The 17717-nt window shown below is 54.0% G+C and overlaps 1 protein-coding gene across 1 annotated transcript in view; it reads right to left on the reverse strand.

Annotated features, from left to right (window-relative positions):
- The window catches only part of LOC147525961 (tenascin-X-like), a 142170-nt gene that overhangs the window by 94394 nt on the left and 30059 nt on the right, over positions 1-17717 (reverse strand). The window contains 2 exon segments of the mRNA XM_086630709.1: positions 4547-4841; positions 5797-5839. Of these exon segments, the coding sequence (XP_086486835.1) occupies positions 4547-4841; positions 5797-5839 (338 nt within the window).

The raw sequence follows: 17717 nt of genomic DNA on the forward strand, positions 1-17717 counted from the left end.
GCTCTATCTGTAAAACCAAATTTCACCCAGAAAGCAAAACTCTTTCAAGAACCCATCATTCCATAGATCACAAAGTCACAGAATGGTTTGGTTGGAAGGGACCTCAAAGAGCATCCAGTTCCAACCCCCCGCCATGGGCAGGGACACCCTCCACTACACCAGGTTGCCCAAAGCCTCATCCAACCTTGGCCTTGAACACTTCCAGGGGATGGGGCAGCCGCAGCTTCTCTGGGTAACCTGTGCCAGTTGCCTCAGCACCCCTCATGATGAGAATATCTTCCTCCCATCCAATCCAAATCTCCCCCTCTCCCAGTTCAAAGCCATCACCCCCGTGTCCCATCACTCCCACACCTGTGCCCAAAGCCCCTCTCCAGCTTTCTTGTAGCCCCTTTAGGCACTGGGAGGTGCTGGAAGGTCTCCCTGGAGCCTTCTCCTCTCCAGGCTGAACAGCCCCAACTCTCCTCAGCCCGTCTCCATAGCATAGGTGCTCCAGCCCTCGGGTCATCACCGTGGCCTCCTCTGGACTTGCTCCAGCAGCTCCATGTCCTTCTGATGTTGGGGCCCCCAGAGGCTGAATGCAGCACTGGCAGGGGTGTCTCAGGAGAGCAGAGCAGAGGGGCAGAATCCCCCCCCTCGCCCTGCTGCCCACGCTGCTCTGTGTGCAGCCCAGGGCACAGGTGGCTTTCTGGGCTGCCAGCGCACGGTGCCGGCTCATGGTGAGCTTCTCACCCACCAGCACTTCCCAGAGTCCTTCTCCTCAGGGCTGCTCTCCATCCATTCTCTGCCCAGCCTGTCCTTGTGCTTGGGATTGCCCCGACCCACGTGCAGGACCTTGCGCTTGGCCTTGTTGAACGTCATGAGATTCACACAGGCCCACCTCTCCAGCCTGTCAAGGTCCCTCTGGATGGCATCCCTTCCCTCCAGCGTGTCCACCACACCACCCAGCTTGGTGTCATCTGCAAAACTTGCTGAGGGTGCACTCGATCCCACTGTCCATGTCTCCAACAAAGATGTTAAATAGCACTGGTCCCAGTACTGACCCCTGAGGAACACCATCGTCACCGGCCTCCACTTGGACATTGAACCGTTGACCACAACTCTTTGAGTGTGACCATTCCAGCCAATTCCTTATCCACCCAGTGGTCCAGCCATCAAGACCACGTCTTTCCAGTTTAGAGACAAGGATGTCGTGTGGGACAGTGTCAAATGCTTGGACAAGTCCAGGCAGACGATGTCAGTTGCTCTTCCCCCGATCCATCATGCTGTGACCTCATCATAGAAGGCCACCAAATTAGTCAGGCAGGATTGCCCTTGGTGAAGCCATGTTGGCTGTCACCAATCACCTCCTTATTTTCCATGTGCCTTCGCATAGTCGCCAGAGGATCTGCTCCATGATCTTGGCCGGCCCAGAGGTGAGACTGACTGGCCTGGTCGTTCCCTGGGTCGTTTTTTCCCCTTTTTAAAGATGGGGGCTATGTTTCCCCCTTTTCCCAGTCAGTGGGAACTTCACCAGATTGCCACGACTTCTGAAATATGATGGACAGTGGCTTAGCAACTTCATCTGCCAGTTCCCTCAGGACCCGCAGATGCACCTCATCAGGTCCCATGGACTTGTCCACCTTCAGGTTCTTTAGATGGTCTCCAACCTGATCTTCTCCTACAGTGGGCGGTTCTTCATTCTCCCAGTCCCTGCCTTTGTCTTCTGCGACTCGGGGCTGTGCCGCTGGAGCTCTTGCCAGTGAAGACTGAGGCAAAGAAGTCGTTGAGAACCTCAGCCTTCTCCATATCCTGGTGGCCAGGTCCCCCGTTTCCCTCCGGAGAGGGTCTACATCTTCCCTAGATCTCTTTTATCACTGACATATCTATTGAAGTTTTTCCTTGTTGCCCTTGATGTCCCTGGCCAGATTTAGCTCTATCAGGGCTTTGGCTTTCCTAACCTGATCTCTGGTTGCTTGGACAATCACTCTGTATTCTTCCCAGACTACCTGTCCTTGCTTCCACCCTCTGGAGGCCTTCATTTCGTGTCCGAGTTGGTCCAGGAGCTCCTTGTTCATCCATGCGGGCCTCCTGGTGTTCCCTACCTGACGTTCTCTCTGTTGGATGCACCGCTCCTGAGCTTGGAGGAGGTGATCCTTGAATATCAACCAGCTTTCTTGGGCCCCTCTTCCCTGCAGGGCCTCATCCCACTGTACTCTAGCGAGGAGATCCCTGAAGAGGCCAAAGTCTGCTCTCCTGAAATCCAGGTAGTGAGCCTGCTGTGCACCCTCCTTGCTTCTCTAAGTATCTTGAATTCCACCATTTCATGGTCACTGCAGCCAAGGCTGTCCTTGAGTGTCACGTTCCTCACCAGCCATCTTTGTTGGTGAGAACAAGGTCCAGCAAAGCACCTCTCCTCCTTGGTTCCTCTACCACTTGGAGAAGGAATTTCTCATCCATGAATTCTAGGAACCTCCTGGATTGCCTATGCCTTGCTGTGTTGTCCTTCCAACAGATATCGGGGTGGTTGAAGTCCCCCATGAGGACCAGGGCTCGTGAACGTGAGGCAGCTCTTATCTGTCTGTAGAGGGCCTCATCCACCCAGTCCTCCTGGTCAGGTGGTCTGTAGCAGACATCCATTCACTCCTGCATCTGTTCAAACCATCCATCCATCCATCCATCCCATCCATCCATCCATCCATCCATTCATCTATATCAACATCCACACTTCCATCTCCTGGACCTCTCCATCCCTTCATGCATTTGACACAGTCTCCCACGGCATCCTCACAGCTAAACTGGGAAGTGTGGTCTGGATGATCGGGTAGTGAGGTGGATTGTGAACTGGCTGAAGGATAGAAGCCAGAGAGTCGTGGTCAATGGGACAGAGTCCAGTTGGAGGCCTGTATCCAGTGGAGTCCCTCAAGGGTTGGTACTGGGACCATATTGTTCAACATATTCATTGCTCCATCCCTGGAGATGTTCAAGGCCAGGTTGGATGAGGCCCTGAGCAACCTGATCTAGTTGGAGATATCCCTGTTCCTTGCAGGGGGGTTGGACTAGATGACCTTTGAAGGTCCCTTCCAGCCCTAACCATTCTATGATTCTATGATTCATCGATGACTTGGATGAGGGAATAGAGTGCATGGTCAGCAAGTTTGCTGATGGCACTGAACTGGGAGGAGTGGCTGACGCACCTGAGGGCTGTGCTGCCATTCAGAGAGACCTGGGCAGGCTGGAAAGTTGGGCGGGGAGAAGTTTAATGCAATACAACAAGGGCAAGTGTAGAGTCTTGCATCTGGGTGAGAACAACCCCATGTACCAGTACGAGTTGGGGGACTGAACTGCTGGGGAGCAGCACAGGGGAAAGGGACCTGGGGGTGCTGGTGGACAGCAGGATGGCCACGAGCCAGCAATGTGCCCTGGTGGCCAAGAAGGCCAATGGCATCCTGGGGTGTACTAGAAGGGGTGTGGTGAGTAGGTCGAGAGAGGTTCTCCTCCCCATCTACTCTGCCCCGGCGAGGCCGGATCTGGAATATTGTGTCCAGTTCTAGGCCCCTCAGCTCAAGAAGGACAACGAACTGCTGGAGAGAGTCCAGCGCAGGGCCACGACGATGATGAAGGGAGTGGAGCATCTCCCTGATGAGGAAAGGCTGAGGGAGATGGGTCTCTTTAGCTTGGAGAAGAGGAGACTGAGGGGGGGACCTCATTCATGTTTAGAAATATTGAAAGGGCGACTGCCATGAGGACGGAGCCAGGCTCTTCTCAGTGGCATCCAATGACAGGACAAGGGGAAATGGATATAAGCTGGAACATAGGAGGTTCCGCTTAAACATGAGGAAGACTTCTTCCCAGTAAGGGTAACAAACACTGGAACAGGGCTGCCCAGAGAGGCTGTGGAGTCTCCTTCTCTGGAGATGTTCAAAACCCACCTGGACGCGTTCTTGTGTGATCTGATCTAGGTGGTCCTGCTCCAGCATGGGGATTGGACAAGATGATCCTTTGAGGTCCCTTCCAATCCCAGACATTCTGTGATTCTGTGATCTATCTCTCCACTCAAGCTTTCATCCATTCATTTAATCTTCTGTGAATCCATACTTCCAAACATCCATCCAACCACTCAGCTTCCAATCCAACACCTTCTACACATTGGCCAAGAATACATCCCACCATCCAACCTAAATCCACCCAACCATTCAGTTATTCAACAAGCCAGCCACACGTCCAACCATCCTCTTTCCATCTATTCAGCATACAACCGCCGTTCTTTCCATCCATTCACAAAACCAGTCACCCAACCAGCAGACTCACATTCATTCCACCACCTGCCTGTCCACACCATCCTTCCATCCATCCCTCCATCCTTCCATCCATCCATCCATCCATCCTTCCACCCCTCCATTCCGTCCATCCGTCCATCCACTCACCCATCGATCCATCTCTTCCCTGTGCTCATCCCTACATCCGGCCAACAGTCAGCAACCCAAGACATGTCCCCGTTGCCCCAGCTCCTGCCACACTGCAAACTGGAACCAGCAGGGAACACGGATGGAGCCCAAAGCCCCCTCACCTGTGACAGCGTCGGTGGAGATGGGGCCCAGGCGTTTCCGACCCCACACCCCGTACAGGTTGAACTTGTAGCGGCGGGACGGGGACAGCCCAGGGACGGTCACCGTGCGGGAACCACCGTCCACGGGCAGCACCTGGGGCTGCCCTTGGGCGTCCTTGTACTGCACCGTGAAGGAGTCAAAGGTGCCCTCGGGGACGCTCCACTGCAGCTGGACGGAGTCGGGGGTGACCTGGGAGGCCGTGAGCTCGCCCAGGTGGGGCGGGGATGGTGGTTCCATCCTCTGGCTCTGCTGGAGCTGCAACAGAGACGACACAACGCAGGGCATGAACATCCAGCAATCCATCCGTCTGGCCATCCATCCAGCTTTCCATCCATCGAGATCATCAGCCACCCACCCACCAACCAATCAGTTGCCCCAACACACATCCATCTCTCTGGCTCTTTCTTCAAGCAGCCACCCAGGCCTCCAGCCCCCCATCTCCTATTTTCCATAAGCAACTTCCATCGGGGCTTGCAATCTGCCAGCCAGTCCTTAACAGAGCCCGTCGGCATCCCACCAGCCTGTCCAGTTCTCCCTCTGCTTCTTATCAATGTGTTCCAACCTCCACCAATCTGTGTATCCATTCATGTGTCCATCTGCCCATAAATCCATCCATCCATCCATCCATCCATCCATCCATCCATCCATCCATCCATCCCAACATCCACACGTCCATCTCCTGACCTCTCCATCCCTTCATCTATCTCTCCAACCCAAGCATTCATCCATCCATCCATTTCATCTTCTGTGAATCCATGCTTCCAAACATCCATCCAACCACTCAGCTTCCAATCCACACCTCTACACATTGGGCCAAGAATCCACCCAACCCTAAATGCACTCAACCATTCAGTTATTCATCCATCCATCCATCCATCCATCCACCCATCCACCAACCATCCATCCATCCACCATGCCATCCAACATCCATCCATCCATCCATCCATCCAACCATCCATCCATCCATCCATCCATCCAACCACCAACCATCCATCCATCCAACCATCCATCCAACCATCCATCCAACCAGGCCTCCATCCCTCCAACCGCCCATGTACCCAAACCTCCAGCCATCCCCAGGCAGCCCCAACAGCCACTCCCATTCCGCGCCAGGGCCCAAGGCATCACCGCAGGCCCTGCCCCAGCTCCCGCCTGGCTCTAAATACGGAGCCCAAAGAGGCACAGAAATGGCCCACCAGCCCCCTCACACTGTGACAGCGTCGGTGGAGATGGGGCCCAGGCGTTTCCGACCCACAACCCCGTACAGGTTGGAACTTGTAGCGGCGGGAACGGGGACAGCCCATGACGTCACCGTGCGGGAACCACCGTCCACGGGCAGCACCTTGGGCTGCCCTTGGGCATCCCTGTACTGCAACCGTGAAGGAGTCAAGGTGCCCCTCGGGACGCTCCACTGCAGCTGGACGGAGTCGGGGGTGACCTGGGAGGGCCGTGAGCTCGCCCAGGCGGTGCGGGGATGGTGGTTCCTCCTCTGGCTCGGCTGGAGCTGCAACAGAGAGAACACAATGCAGGGCATGAACATCCATGTGTTTGTCTAAGTGTCCATCCATCCATCCAGCCAAGGAACCAAACATTTTTTCATTCAATGCTCCCTCTATCCATCATGCAATCAGTTATCATCCATCCGTTCATTCTTCCATCCATCCATCCATCCATCCATCCATCCTCCATCCATCCATCCATCCATCCTTCCTTCCTCCCATGTAAGTATCCACCCATTCAACCAACCATCCAGTCCACACTCCAGCCACACTCCCACCTAATCATCCATCCAGCCATTAAACCATCCAAACATCCATCTCACCATTCCATCAAAAAAAAAATCCTTCCTTCTCTATTGTCATCAAATTCCTTCCCATGCTATCTTCTCCACAAGTCAGTCCTTGGATCTGTTCCTCCATTGAACCATCCAGCCCCTCACTCCGCTGACCAAACAGACTTGTAACAAATTCTCCCAGTGGTCCCTCCATCCATACACCCTTCCGTGCTGCCATCTAACCATGTGTCCATCCAACCATCACAACCACATTTCAGTCCCTGAATCAGACTCATCCATCCATCCATCCATCCATCCATCCATCCATCCATCCACCTTCTCAGGACAATAATTATGTACCTGCTCAAACTTTGCTCTATCTGTAAAACCAAATTTCACCCAGAAAGCAAAACTCTTTCAAGAACCCATCATTCCATAGAATCACAAAGTCACAGAATGGTTTGGGTTGGAAGGGACCTCAAAGAGCATCCAGTTCCAACCCCCCGCCATGGGCAGGGACACCCTCCACTACACCAGGTTGCCCAAAGCCTCATCCAACCTGGCCTTGAACACTTCCAGGGATGGGGCAGCCGCAGCTTCTCTGGGTAACCTGTGCCAGTGCCTCAGCACCCTCATGATGAAGAATATCTTCCTCCCATCCAATCCAAATCTCCCCTCTCCCAGTTCAAAGCCATCACCCCGTGTCCCATCACTCCACACCTGTGCCCAAAGCCCCTCTCCAGCTTTTCTTGTAGCCCCTTTAGGCACTGGGAGGTGCTGGAAGGTCTCCCTGGAGCCTTCTCCTCTCCAGGCTGAACAGCCCCAACTCTCTCAGCCCGTCTCCATAGCAGAGGTGCTCCAGCCCTCGGTCATCACCGTGGCCTCCTCTGGACTTGCTCCACAGCTCCATTTCCTTCTGATGTTGGGGCCCCCAGAGCTGAATGCAGCACTGCAGGGGGTCTCAGGAGAGCAGAGCAGAGGGGCAGAATCCCCCCCCTCGCCCTGCTGCCCACGCTGCTCTGGGTGCAGCCCAGGGCACAGGTGGCTTTCCTTGGGCTGCCAGCGCACGGTGCCGGCTCATGTTGAGGCTTCTCACCCACCAGCACTCCCAAGTCCTTCTCCTCAGGGCTGCTCTCCATCCATTCTCTGCCCAGCCTGTCCTTGTGCTTGGGATTGCCCCGACCCACGTGCAGGACCTTGCGCTTGGCCTTGTTGAACTTCATGAGATTCACACAGGCCCACCTCTCCAGCCTGTCAAGGGTCCCTCTGGATGGCATCCCTTCCCTCCAGCGTGTCCACCACACCACCCAGCTTGGTGTCATCTGCAAACTTGCTGAGGGTGCCACTCGATCCCACTGTCCATGTCTCCAACAAAGATGTTAAATAGCACTGGTCCCAGTACTGACCCCTGAGGAACACCACTCGTCACCCGGCCTCCACTTGGACATTGAACCGTTGACCACAACTCTTTGAGTGTGACCATCCAGCCAATTCCTTATCCACCCAGTGGGTCCATCCATCAAGACCACGTCTTTCCAGTTTAGAGACAAGGATGTCGTGTGGGACAGTGTCAAATGCTTTGGACAAGTCCAGGCAGACGATGTCAGTTGCTCTTCCCCGATCCATCAATGCTGTGACCTCATCATAGAAGGCCACCAAATTAGTCAGGCAGGATTTGCCCTTGGTGAAGCCATGTTGGCTGTCACCAATCACCTCCTTATTTTCCATGTGCCTTCGCATAGTCGCCAGGAGGATCTGCTCCATGATCTTGGCCGGCCCAGAGGTGAGACTGACTGCCTGTCGTTCCCTGGGTCGTTTTTCCCCTTTTTAAAGATGGGGGCTGTGTTTCCCCCTTTTCGAGTCAGTGGGAACTTCACCAGATTGCCACGACTTCTGAAATATGATGGACAGTGGCTTAGCAACTTCATCTGCCAGTTCCCTCAGGACCCGCAGATGCACCTCATCAGGTCCCATGGACTTGTCCACCTTCAGGTTCTTTAGATTGTCTCCAACCTGATCTTCTCCTACAGTGGGCGGTTCTTCATTCTCCCAGTCCCTGCCTTTGTCTTCTGCGACTCGGGCTGTGCCGCTGGAGCTCTTGCCAGTGAAGACTGAGGCAAAGAAGTCGTTGAGAACCTCAGCCTTCTCCATATCCTGGGTGGCCAGGTCCCCCGTTTCCCTCCGGAGAGGGTCTACATCTTCCCTAGATCTCTTTTTATCACTGACATATCTATTGAAGTTTTTCTTGTTGCCCTTGATGTCCCTGGCCAGATTTAGCTCTATCAGGGCTTTGGCTTTCCTAACCTGATCTCTGGTTGCTTGGACAATCACTCTGTATTCTTCCCAGACTACCTGTCCTTGCTTCCACCCTCTGGAGGCCTTCATTTCATGTCCGAGTTGGGTCCAGGAGCTCCTTGTTCATCCATGCGGGCCTCCTGGTGTTCCTACCTGACTTTCTCTCTGTTGGGATGCACCGCTCCTGAGCTTGGAGGAGGTGATCCTTGAATATCAACCAGCTTTCTTGGGCCCCTCTTCCCTGCAGGGCCTCATCCCACTGTACTCTAGCGAGGAGATCCCTGAAGAGGCCAAAGTCTGCTCTCCTGAAATCCAGGTAGCGAGCCTGCTGTGCACCCTCCTTGCTTCTCTAAGTATCTTGAATTCCACCATTTCATGGTCACTGCAGCCAAGGCTGTCCTTGAGTGTCACGTTCCTCACCAGGCCATCTTTGTTGGTGAGAACAAGGTCCAGCAAAGCACCTCTCCTCCTTGGTTCCTCTACCACTTGGAGAAGGAATTTCTCATCCATGAATTCTAGGAACCTCCTGGATTGCCTATGCCTTGCTGTGTGTCCTTCCAACAGATATCGGGGTGGTTGAAGTCCCCCATGAGGACCAGGGCTCGTGAACGTGAGGCAGCTCTTATCTGTCTGTAGAGGGCCTCATCCACCCAGTCCTCCTGGTCAGGTGGTCTGTAGCAGACATCCATTCACTCCTGCATCTGTTCAAACATCCATCCATCCATCCATCCATCCATCCATCCATCCATCCATCCATTCATCTATATCAACATCCACACTTCCATCTCCTGGACCTCTCCATCCCTTCATGCATTTGACACAGTCTCCCACGGCATCCTCACAGCTAAACTGGGAAGTGTGGTCTGGATGATCGGGTAGTGAGGTGGATTGTGAACTGGCTGAAGGATAGAAGCCAGAGAGTCGTGTCAATGGGACAGAGGTCCAGTTGGGAGGCCTGTATCCAGTGGAGGTCCCTCAAGGTTGGTACTGGGACCAGTATTGTTCAACATATTCATTGCTCCATCCCTGGAGATGTTCAAGGCCAGGTTGGATGAGGCCCTGAGCAACCTGATCTAGTTGGAGATATCCCTGTTCCTTGCAGGGGGTTGACTAGATGACCTTGAAGGTCCCTTCCAGCCCTAACCATTCTATGATTCTATGATTCATCGATGACTTGGATGAGGGAATAGAGTGCATGGTCAGCAAGTTTGCTGATGGCACTGAACTGGTAGGAGTGGCTGACGCACCTGAGGGCTGTGCTGCCATTCAGAGAGACCTGGGCAGGCTGGAGAGTTGGGCGGGGAGAAGTTTAATGCAATACAACAGGGCAAGTGTAGAGTCTTGCATCTGGGTGAGAACAACCCCATGTACCAGTACGAGTTGGGGACTGAACTGCTGGGGAGCAGCACAGGGGAAAGGGACCTGGGGGTGCTGGTGGAACAGCAGGATGGCCACGAGCCAGCAATGTGCCCTGGTGGCCAAGAAGGCCAATGGCATCCTGGGGTGTACTAGAAGGGGTGTGGTGAGTAGGTCGAGAGAGGTTCTCCTCCCCATCTACTCTGCCCCGGCGAGGCCGGATCTGGAATATTGTGTCAGTTCTAGGCCCCTCAGCTCAAGAAGGACAACGAACTGCTGGAGAGAGTCCAGCGCAGGGCCACGACGATGATGAAGGGAGTGGAGCATCTCCCTGATGAGGAAAGGCTGAGGGGAGATGGGTCTCTTTAGCTTGGAGAAGAGGAGACTGAGGGGGGACCTCATTCATGTTTAGAAATATGGAAAGGGCGACTGCCATGAGGACGGAGCCAGGCTCTTCTTCAGTGGCATCCAATGACAGGACAAGGGGAAATGGATATAAGCTGGAACATAGGAGGTTTCCGCTTAAACATGAGGAAGAACTTCTTCCCAGTAAGGGTACAAAACACTGGAACAGGCTGCCCAGAGAGGCTGTGGAGTCTCCTTCTCTGGAGATGTTTCAAAACCCACCTGGACGCGTTCTTGTGTGATCTGATCTAGGTGGTCCTGCTCCAGCATGGGGATTGGACAAGATGATCCTTTGAGGGTCCCTTCCAATCCCAGACATTCTGTGATTCTGTGATCTATCTCTCCACTCAAGCTTTCATCCATTCATTTAATCTTCTGTGAATCCATACTTCCAAACATCCATCCAACCACTCAGCTTCCAATCCAACACTTCTACACATTGGGCCAAGAATACATCCCACCATCCAACCCTAAATCCACCCAACCATTCAGTTATTCAACAAGCCAGCCCACGTCCAACCATCCTTCTTTCCATCTATTCACATACAACCGCCGTTCTTTCCATCCATTCACAAAACCAGTCACCCAACCAGCAGACTCATCATTCTCCCACCTGCCTGTCCACCCATCCTTCATCCATCTCATCCTCCATCCTTCCATCCATCCATCATCCATCCTTCCACCCCCTCCGTCCATCCGGCCATCCACTCACCCATCGTCCATCTCTTCCCTGTGCTCATCCCTACATCCGGCCAACAGTCAGCAACCCAAGACATGTCCCCGTTGCCCCAGCTCCTGCCACACTGCAAACTGGAACCAGCAGGGAACACGGATGGAGCCCAAGCCCCCTCACCTGTGACAGCGTCGGTGGGAGATGGGGCCCAGGCGTTTCCCCGACCCCACACCCGTACAGGTTGAACTTGTAGCGGCGGGACGGGGAAAGCCCAGGGACGGTCCCGTGCGGGGAACCACCGTCCACGGGCAGCACCTGGGCTGCCCTTGGGCGTCCTTGTACGGCCCCGTGAAGGAGTCAAAGGTGCCCTCGGGGACGCTCCACTGCAGCTGGACGAGTCGGGGGTGACCTGGGAGGGGCCGTGAGCTCGCCCAGGTGGGGCGGGGATGGTGGTTCCTCCTCTGGCTCTGCTGGAGCTGCAACAGAGACGACACAACGCAGGGCATGAACATCCAGCAATCCATCCGTCTGGCCATCCATCCAGCTTTCCATCCATCGAGATCATCAGCCACCCACCCACCAAACCAATCAGTTGCCCCAACACACATCCATCTCTCTGGCTCTTTCTTCAAGCAGCCCCCTGGCCTCCAGCCCCCCATCTCCTATTTTCCATAAGCACTTCCATCGGGGCTTGCAATCTGCCAGCCAGTCCTTAACAGAGCCCGTCGGCATCCCACCAGCCTGTCCATTCTCCCTCTGCTTCTTATCAATGTGTTCCAACCTCCACCAATCTGTGTATCCATTCATGTGTCCATCTGCCCATAATCCATCCATCCATCCATCCATCCATCCATCCATCCATCCATCCATCCCAACATCCACACGTCCATCTCCTGGACCTCTCCATCCCTTCATCTATCTCTCCACCCAAGCATTCATCCATCCATCCATTTCATCTTCTGTGAATCCATGCTTCCAAAACATCCATCCAACCACTCAGCTTCCAATCCAACCACCTTCTACACATGGCCAAGAATCCACCCAACCAAATGCACTCAACCATTCAGTTTATTCCATCCAGCCATCATCCATCCATCCATCCATCCTCCATCCATCCATCCATCCATCCATCCACATCCAACCATCCATCCATCCATCCAGCCATCCATCCTCCATCCAACCAACCATCCATCCATCCAAACCAGCCTCCAACCATCCATCCAACCATTGCCTCCATCCCTCCAACCCGCCCCATGTACCCAACCTCCGCCATCCCCCGGCAGCCCCCAACAGCCACTCCATTCCGCACCAGGCCCAAGGCATCACCGCAGCCCTGCCCCAGCTCCCGCCTGGCTCTAAATACGGAGCCCAAAGAGGACACAGAAAATGGCCTACAGCCCCCTCCCTGTGACAGCGTCGTGGAGATGGGGCCCAGGCGATTCCGACCCCACACCCCGTACAGGTTGAACTTGTAGCGCGGGACGGGGACAGCCCAGGGACGGTCACGTGCGGAACCACCGTCCACGGGCAGCACCTGGGGCTGCCCTTGGGCATCCCTGTACTGCACCGTGAAGGAGTCAAAGGTGCCCTCGGGGACGCTCCACTTGCAGCTGGACGGAGGTCGTGGGGTGACCTGGGAGGCCGTGAGCTCGCCCAGGCGGGGCGGGGATGGGTGGTTCCTCGCTCTGGCTCGGCTGGAGCTGCAACAGAGAGAGAACACAATGCAGGGGCATGAACATCCATGTGTTTGTCTAAGTGTCCAGCCATCCAGCCAGCCAAGGAACCAAACATTTTTTCATTCAATGCTTCCCTCTATCCATCATGCAATCAGTTATCATCCATCCGTTCATCTTTCCATCCATCATCCATCCATCCATCCATCCATCCATCCATCCATCCATCCTTCCTTCCTCCCATGTAAGTATCCACCCATATCAACCAACCATCCAGTCCACACTCCAGCCACCCTCCCACCTAATCATCCATCCAGCCATTAAACCATCCAAACATCCATCTCACCATTCCATCAAAAAAAAAATCCTTCCTTCTCTATTGTCATCAAATTCCTTCCCATGCTATCTTCTCCACAAGTCAGTCCTTGGATCTGTTCCTCCATTGAAACCATCCAGCCCCTCACTCCGCTGACCAAACAGACTTGTAACAAATTCTCCCAGTGTCCCTCCATCCATACACCCTTCCGTGCTGCCATCTAACCATGTGTCCATCCAACCATCACACAACCAATTTCAGTCCCTGAATCAGACTCTCATCCATCCATCCATCCATCCATCCATCCATCCATCCATCCATCCACCTTCTCAGGACAATAATTATGTACCTGCTCAAACTTTGCTCTATCTGTAAAACCAAATTTTCACACCAGAAAGCAAAACTCTTTCAAGAACCCATCATTCCATAGAATCACAAAGTCACAGAATGGTTTGGGTTGGAAGGGACCTCAAAGAGCAGCCAGTTTCCAACCCCCCGCCATGGCAGGGACACCCTCCACTACACCAGGTTGCCCAAAGCCTCATCCAACCTGGCCTTGAACACTTCCAGGATGGGGCAGCCGCAGCTTCTCTGGGTAACCTGTGCCAGTGCCATCAGCACCCCTCATGATGAAGAATATCTTCCTCCCATCCAATCCAAATGCTCCCCTCTCCCAGTTCAAAGCCATCACCCCCGTGTCCCATCACTCCACACCTGTGCCCAAAGCCCCTCTCCAGCTTTTCTTGTAGCCCCTTTAGGCACTGGGAGGTGCTGGAAGGTCTCCCTGGAGCCTTCTCCTCTCCAGGCTGAACAGCCCCAACCTCTCTCAGCCCGTCTCCATAGCAGAGTGCTCCAGCCCTCGGGTCATCACCGTGGCCTCCTCTGGACTTGCTCCAGCAGCTCCATTTCCTTCTGATGTTGGGCCCCCAGAGCTGAATGCAGCACTGCAGGGGGTCTCAGGAGAGCAGAGCAGAGGGGCAGAATCCCCCCCCTCGCCCTGCTGCCCACGCTGCTCTGGTGCAGCCCAGGGCACAGGTGGCTTTCTGGGCTGCCAGCGCACGGTGCCGGCTCATGGTTAGCTTCTCACCCACCAGCACTCCCAAGTCCTTCTCCTCAGGGCTGCTCTCCATCCATTCTCTGCCCAGCCTGTCCTTGTGCTTGGGATTGCCCCGACCCACGTGCAGGACCTTGGCGCTTGGCCTTGTTGAACTTCATGAGATTCACACAGGCCCACCTCTCCAGCCTGTCAAGGTCCCTCTGGATGGCATCCCTTCCCTCCAGCGTGTCCACCACACCACCCAGCTTGGTGTCATCTGCAAACTTGCTGAGGGTGCACTCGATCCCACTGTCCATGTCTCCAACAAAGATGTTAAATAGCACTGGTCCCAGTACTGACCCCTGAGAACACCACTCGTCACCCGGCCTCCACTTGGACATTGAACCGTTGACCACACTCTTTGAGTGTGACCATCCAGGCCAATTCCTTATCCACCCAGTGGTCCATCCATCAAGACCACGTCTTTCCAGTTTAGAGACAAGGATGTCGTGTGGGGACAGTGTCAAATGCTTTGGACAAGTCCAGGCAGACGATGTCAGTTGCTCTTCCCCGATCCATCAATGCTGTGACCTCATCATAGAAGGCCACCAAATTAGTCAGGCAGGATTTGCCCTTGTGAAGCCATGTTGGCTGTCACCAATCACCTCCTTGTTTTCCATGTGCCTTCGCATAGTCGCCAGGAGGATCTGCTCCATGATCTTGGCCGGCCCAGAGGTGAGACTGACTGGCCTGTCGTTCCCTGGGTCGGTTTTCCCCCTTTTTAAAGATGGGGGCTGTGTTTCCCCTTTTCCAGTCAGTGGGAACTTCACCAGATTGCCACGACTTCTGAAATATGATGGACAGTGGCTTAGCAACTTCATCTGCCAGTTCCCTCAGGACCCGCAGATTGCACCTCATCAGGTCCCATGGACTTGTCCACCTTCAGGTTCTTTAGATGGTCTCCAACCTGATCTTCTCCTACAGTGGGCGGTTCTTCATTCTCCCAGTCCCTGCCTTTGTCTTCTGCGACTCGGGCTGTGCCGCTGGAGCTCTTGGCCAGTGAAGACTGAGGCAAAGAAGTCGTTGAGAACCTCAGCCTTCTCCATATCCTGGGTGGCCAGGTCCCCCGTTTCCCTCCGGAGAGGGTCTACATCTTCCATAGATCTCTTTTTAATCACTGACATATCTATTGAAGTTTTTCTTGTTGCCCTTGATGTCCCTGGCCAGATTTAGCTCTATCAGGGCTTTGGCTTTCCTAACCTGATCTCTGGTTGCTCTGGACAATCACTCTGTATTCTTCCCAGACTACCTGTCCTTGCTTCCACCCTCTGGAGGCCTTCATTTCATGTCCGAGTTGTCCAGGAGCTCCTTGTTCATCCATGCGGGGCCTCCTGGTGTCCTACCTGACTTTCTCTCTGTTGGGATGCACCGCTCCTGAGCTTGGAGGAGGTGATCCTTGAATATCAACCAGCTTTCTTGGGCCCCTCTTCCCTGCAGGGCCTCATCCCACTGTACTCTAGCGAGGAGAATCCCTGAAGAGGCCAAAGGTCTGCTCTCCTGAAATCCAGGGTAGTTGAGCCTGCGGTGCACCCTCCTTGCTTCTCTAAGTATCTTGAATCCACCATTTCATGGTCACTGCAGCCAAGGCTGTCCTTGAGTGTCACGTTCCTCACCAGGCCATCTTGTTCGGTGAGAACAAGGTCCAGCAAAGCACCTCTCCTCCTTGGTTTCCTCTACCACTTGGAGAAGGAATTTCTCATCCATGAATTCTAGGAACCTCCTGGATTGCCTATGCCTTGCTGTGTTGGTCCTTCCAACAGATATCGGGGTGGTTGAAGTCCCCCATGAGGACCAGGGCTCGTGAACGTGAGGCAGCTTCTTATCTGTCTGTAGAGGGCCTCACCACCCAGTCCTCCTGGTCAGGTGGTCTGTAGCAGACATCCATTCACTCCTGCATCTGTTCAAACATCCATCCATCCATCCATCCATCCATCCATCCATCCATCCATCCATCCATTCATCTATATCAACATCCACACTTCCATCTCCTGGACCTCTCCATCCCTTCATGCTTTGACACAGTCTCCCACGGCATCCTCACAGCTAAACGGGAAGTGTGGTCTGGATGATCGGGTAGTGAGGTGGATTGTGAACTGGCTGAAGGATAGAAGCCAGAGAGTCGTGGTCAATGGGACAGAGTCCAGTTGGAGGCCTGTATCCAGTGGAGTCCCTCAAGGGTTGGTACTGGGACCAGTATTGTTCAACATATTCATTGCTCCATCCCTGGAGATGTTCAAGGCCAGGTTGGATTAGGCCCTGAGCAACCTGATCTAGTTGAGATATCCCTGTTCCTTGCAGGGGGGGTTGGACTAGATGACCTTTGAAGGTCCCTTCCAGCCCTAACCATTCTATGATTCTATGATTCATCGATGACTTGGATGAGGGAATAGAGTGCATGGTCGCAAGTTTGCTGATGGCACTGAACTGGGAGGAGTGGCTGACGCACCTGAGGGCTGTGCTGCCATTCAGAGAGACCTGGGCAGGCTGAAAGTTGGGCGGGGAGAAGTTTAATGCAATACAACAAGGGCAAGTGTAGAGTCTTGCATCTGGGTGAGAACAACCCCATGTACAGTACGATTGGGACTGAACTGCTGGGGAGCAGCACAGGGGAAAGGGACCTGGGGTGCTGGTGGACAGCAGGATGGCCACGAGCCAGCAATGTGCCCTGGTGCCAAGAGGCCAATGGCATCCTGGGGTGTACTAGAATGGGGTGTGTGAGTAGGTCGAGAGAGGTTCTCTCTCCCCATCTACTCTGCCCGGCGAGGCCGGATCTGGAATATTGTGTCCAGTTCTAGGCCCCTCAGCTCAAGAAGGACACGAACTGCTGGAGAGAGTCCAGCGCAGGGCCACGACGATGATGAAGGGAGTGGAGCATCTCCCTGATGAGGAAAGGCTGAGGGAGATGGGTCTCTTTAGCTTGGAGAAGAGGAGACTGAGGGGGGACCTCTTCATGTTTAGAAATATGGAAAGGGCGACTGCCATGAGGACGGAGCCAGGCTCTTCTCAGTGGCATCCAATGACAGGACAAGGGGAAATGGATATAAGCTGGAACATAGGAGGGTTCCGCTTAAACATGGAGGAAGAACTTCTTCCCAGTAAGGGTAACAAAACACTGGAACAGGCTGCCCAGAGAGGCTGTGGAGTCTCCTTCTCTGGAGGATGTTCAAAACCCACCTGGACGCGTTCTTGTGTATCTGATCTAGGTGGTCCTGCTCCAGCATGGGATTGGACAAGATGATCCTTTGAGGTCCCTTCCATCCCAGACATTCTGTGATTCTGTGATCTATCTCTCCACTCAAGCTTTCATCCATTCATTTAATCTTCTGTGAATCCATACTTCCAAACATCCATCCAACCACTCGCTTCCAATCCAACACCTTCTACACATTGGGCCAAGAATACATCCCACCATCCAACCCTAAATCCACCCAACCATTCAGTTATTCAACAAGCCAGCCACACACGTCCAACCATCCTTCTTTCCATCTATTCAGCATACACCCGCCGTTCTTTCCATCCAGTCACAAAACCAGTCACCCAACC

The sequence above is a fragment of the Tauraco erythrolophus genome, unplaced genomic scaffold, assembly GCF_009769465.1.
Source record: "Tauraco erythrolophus isolate bTauEry1 unplaced genomic scaffold, bTauEry1.pri scaffold_47_arrow_ctg1, whole genome shotgun sequence".
Lineage (NCBI taxonomy): Eukaryota > Metazoa > Chordata > Aves > Musophagiformes > Musophagidae > Tauraco > Tauraco erythrolophus.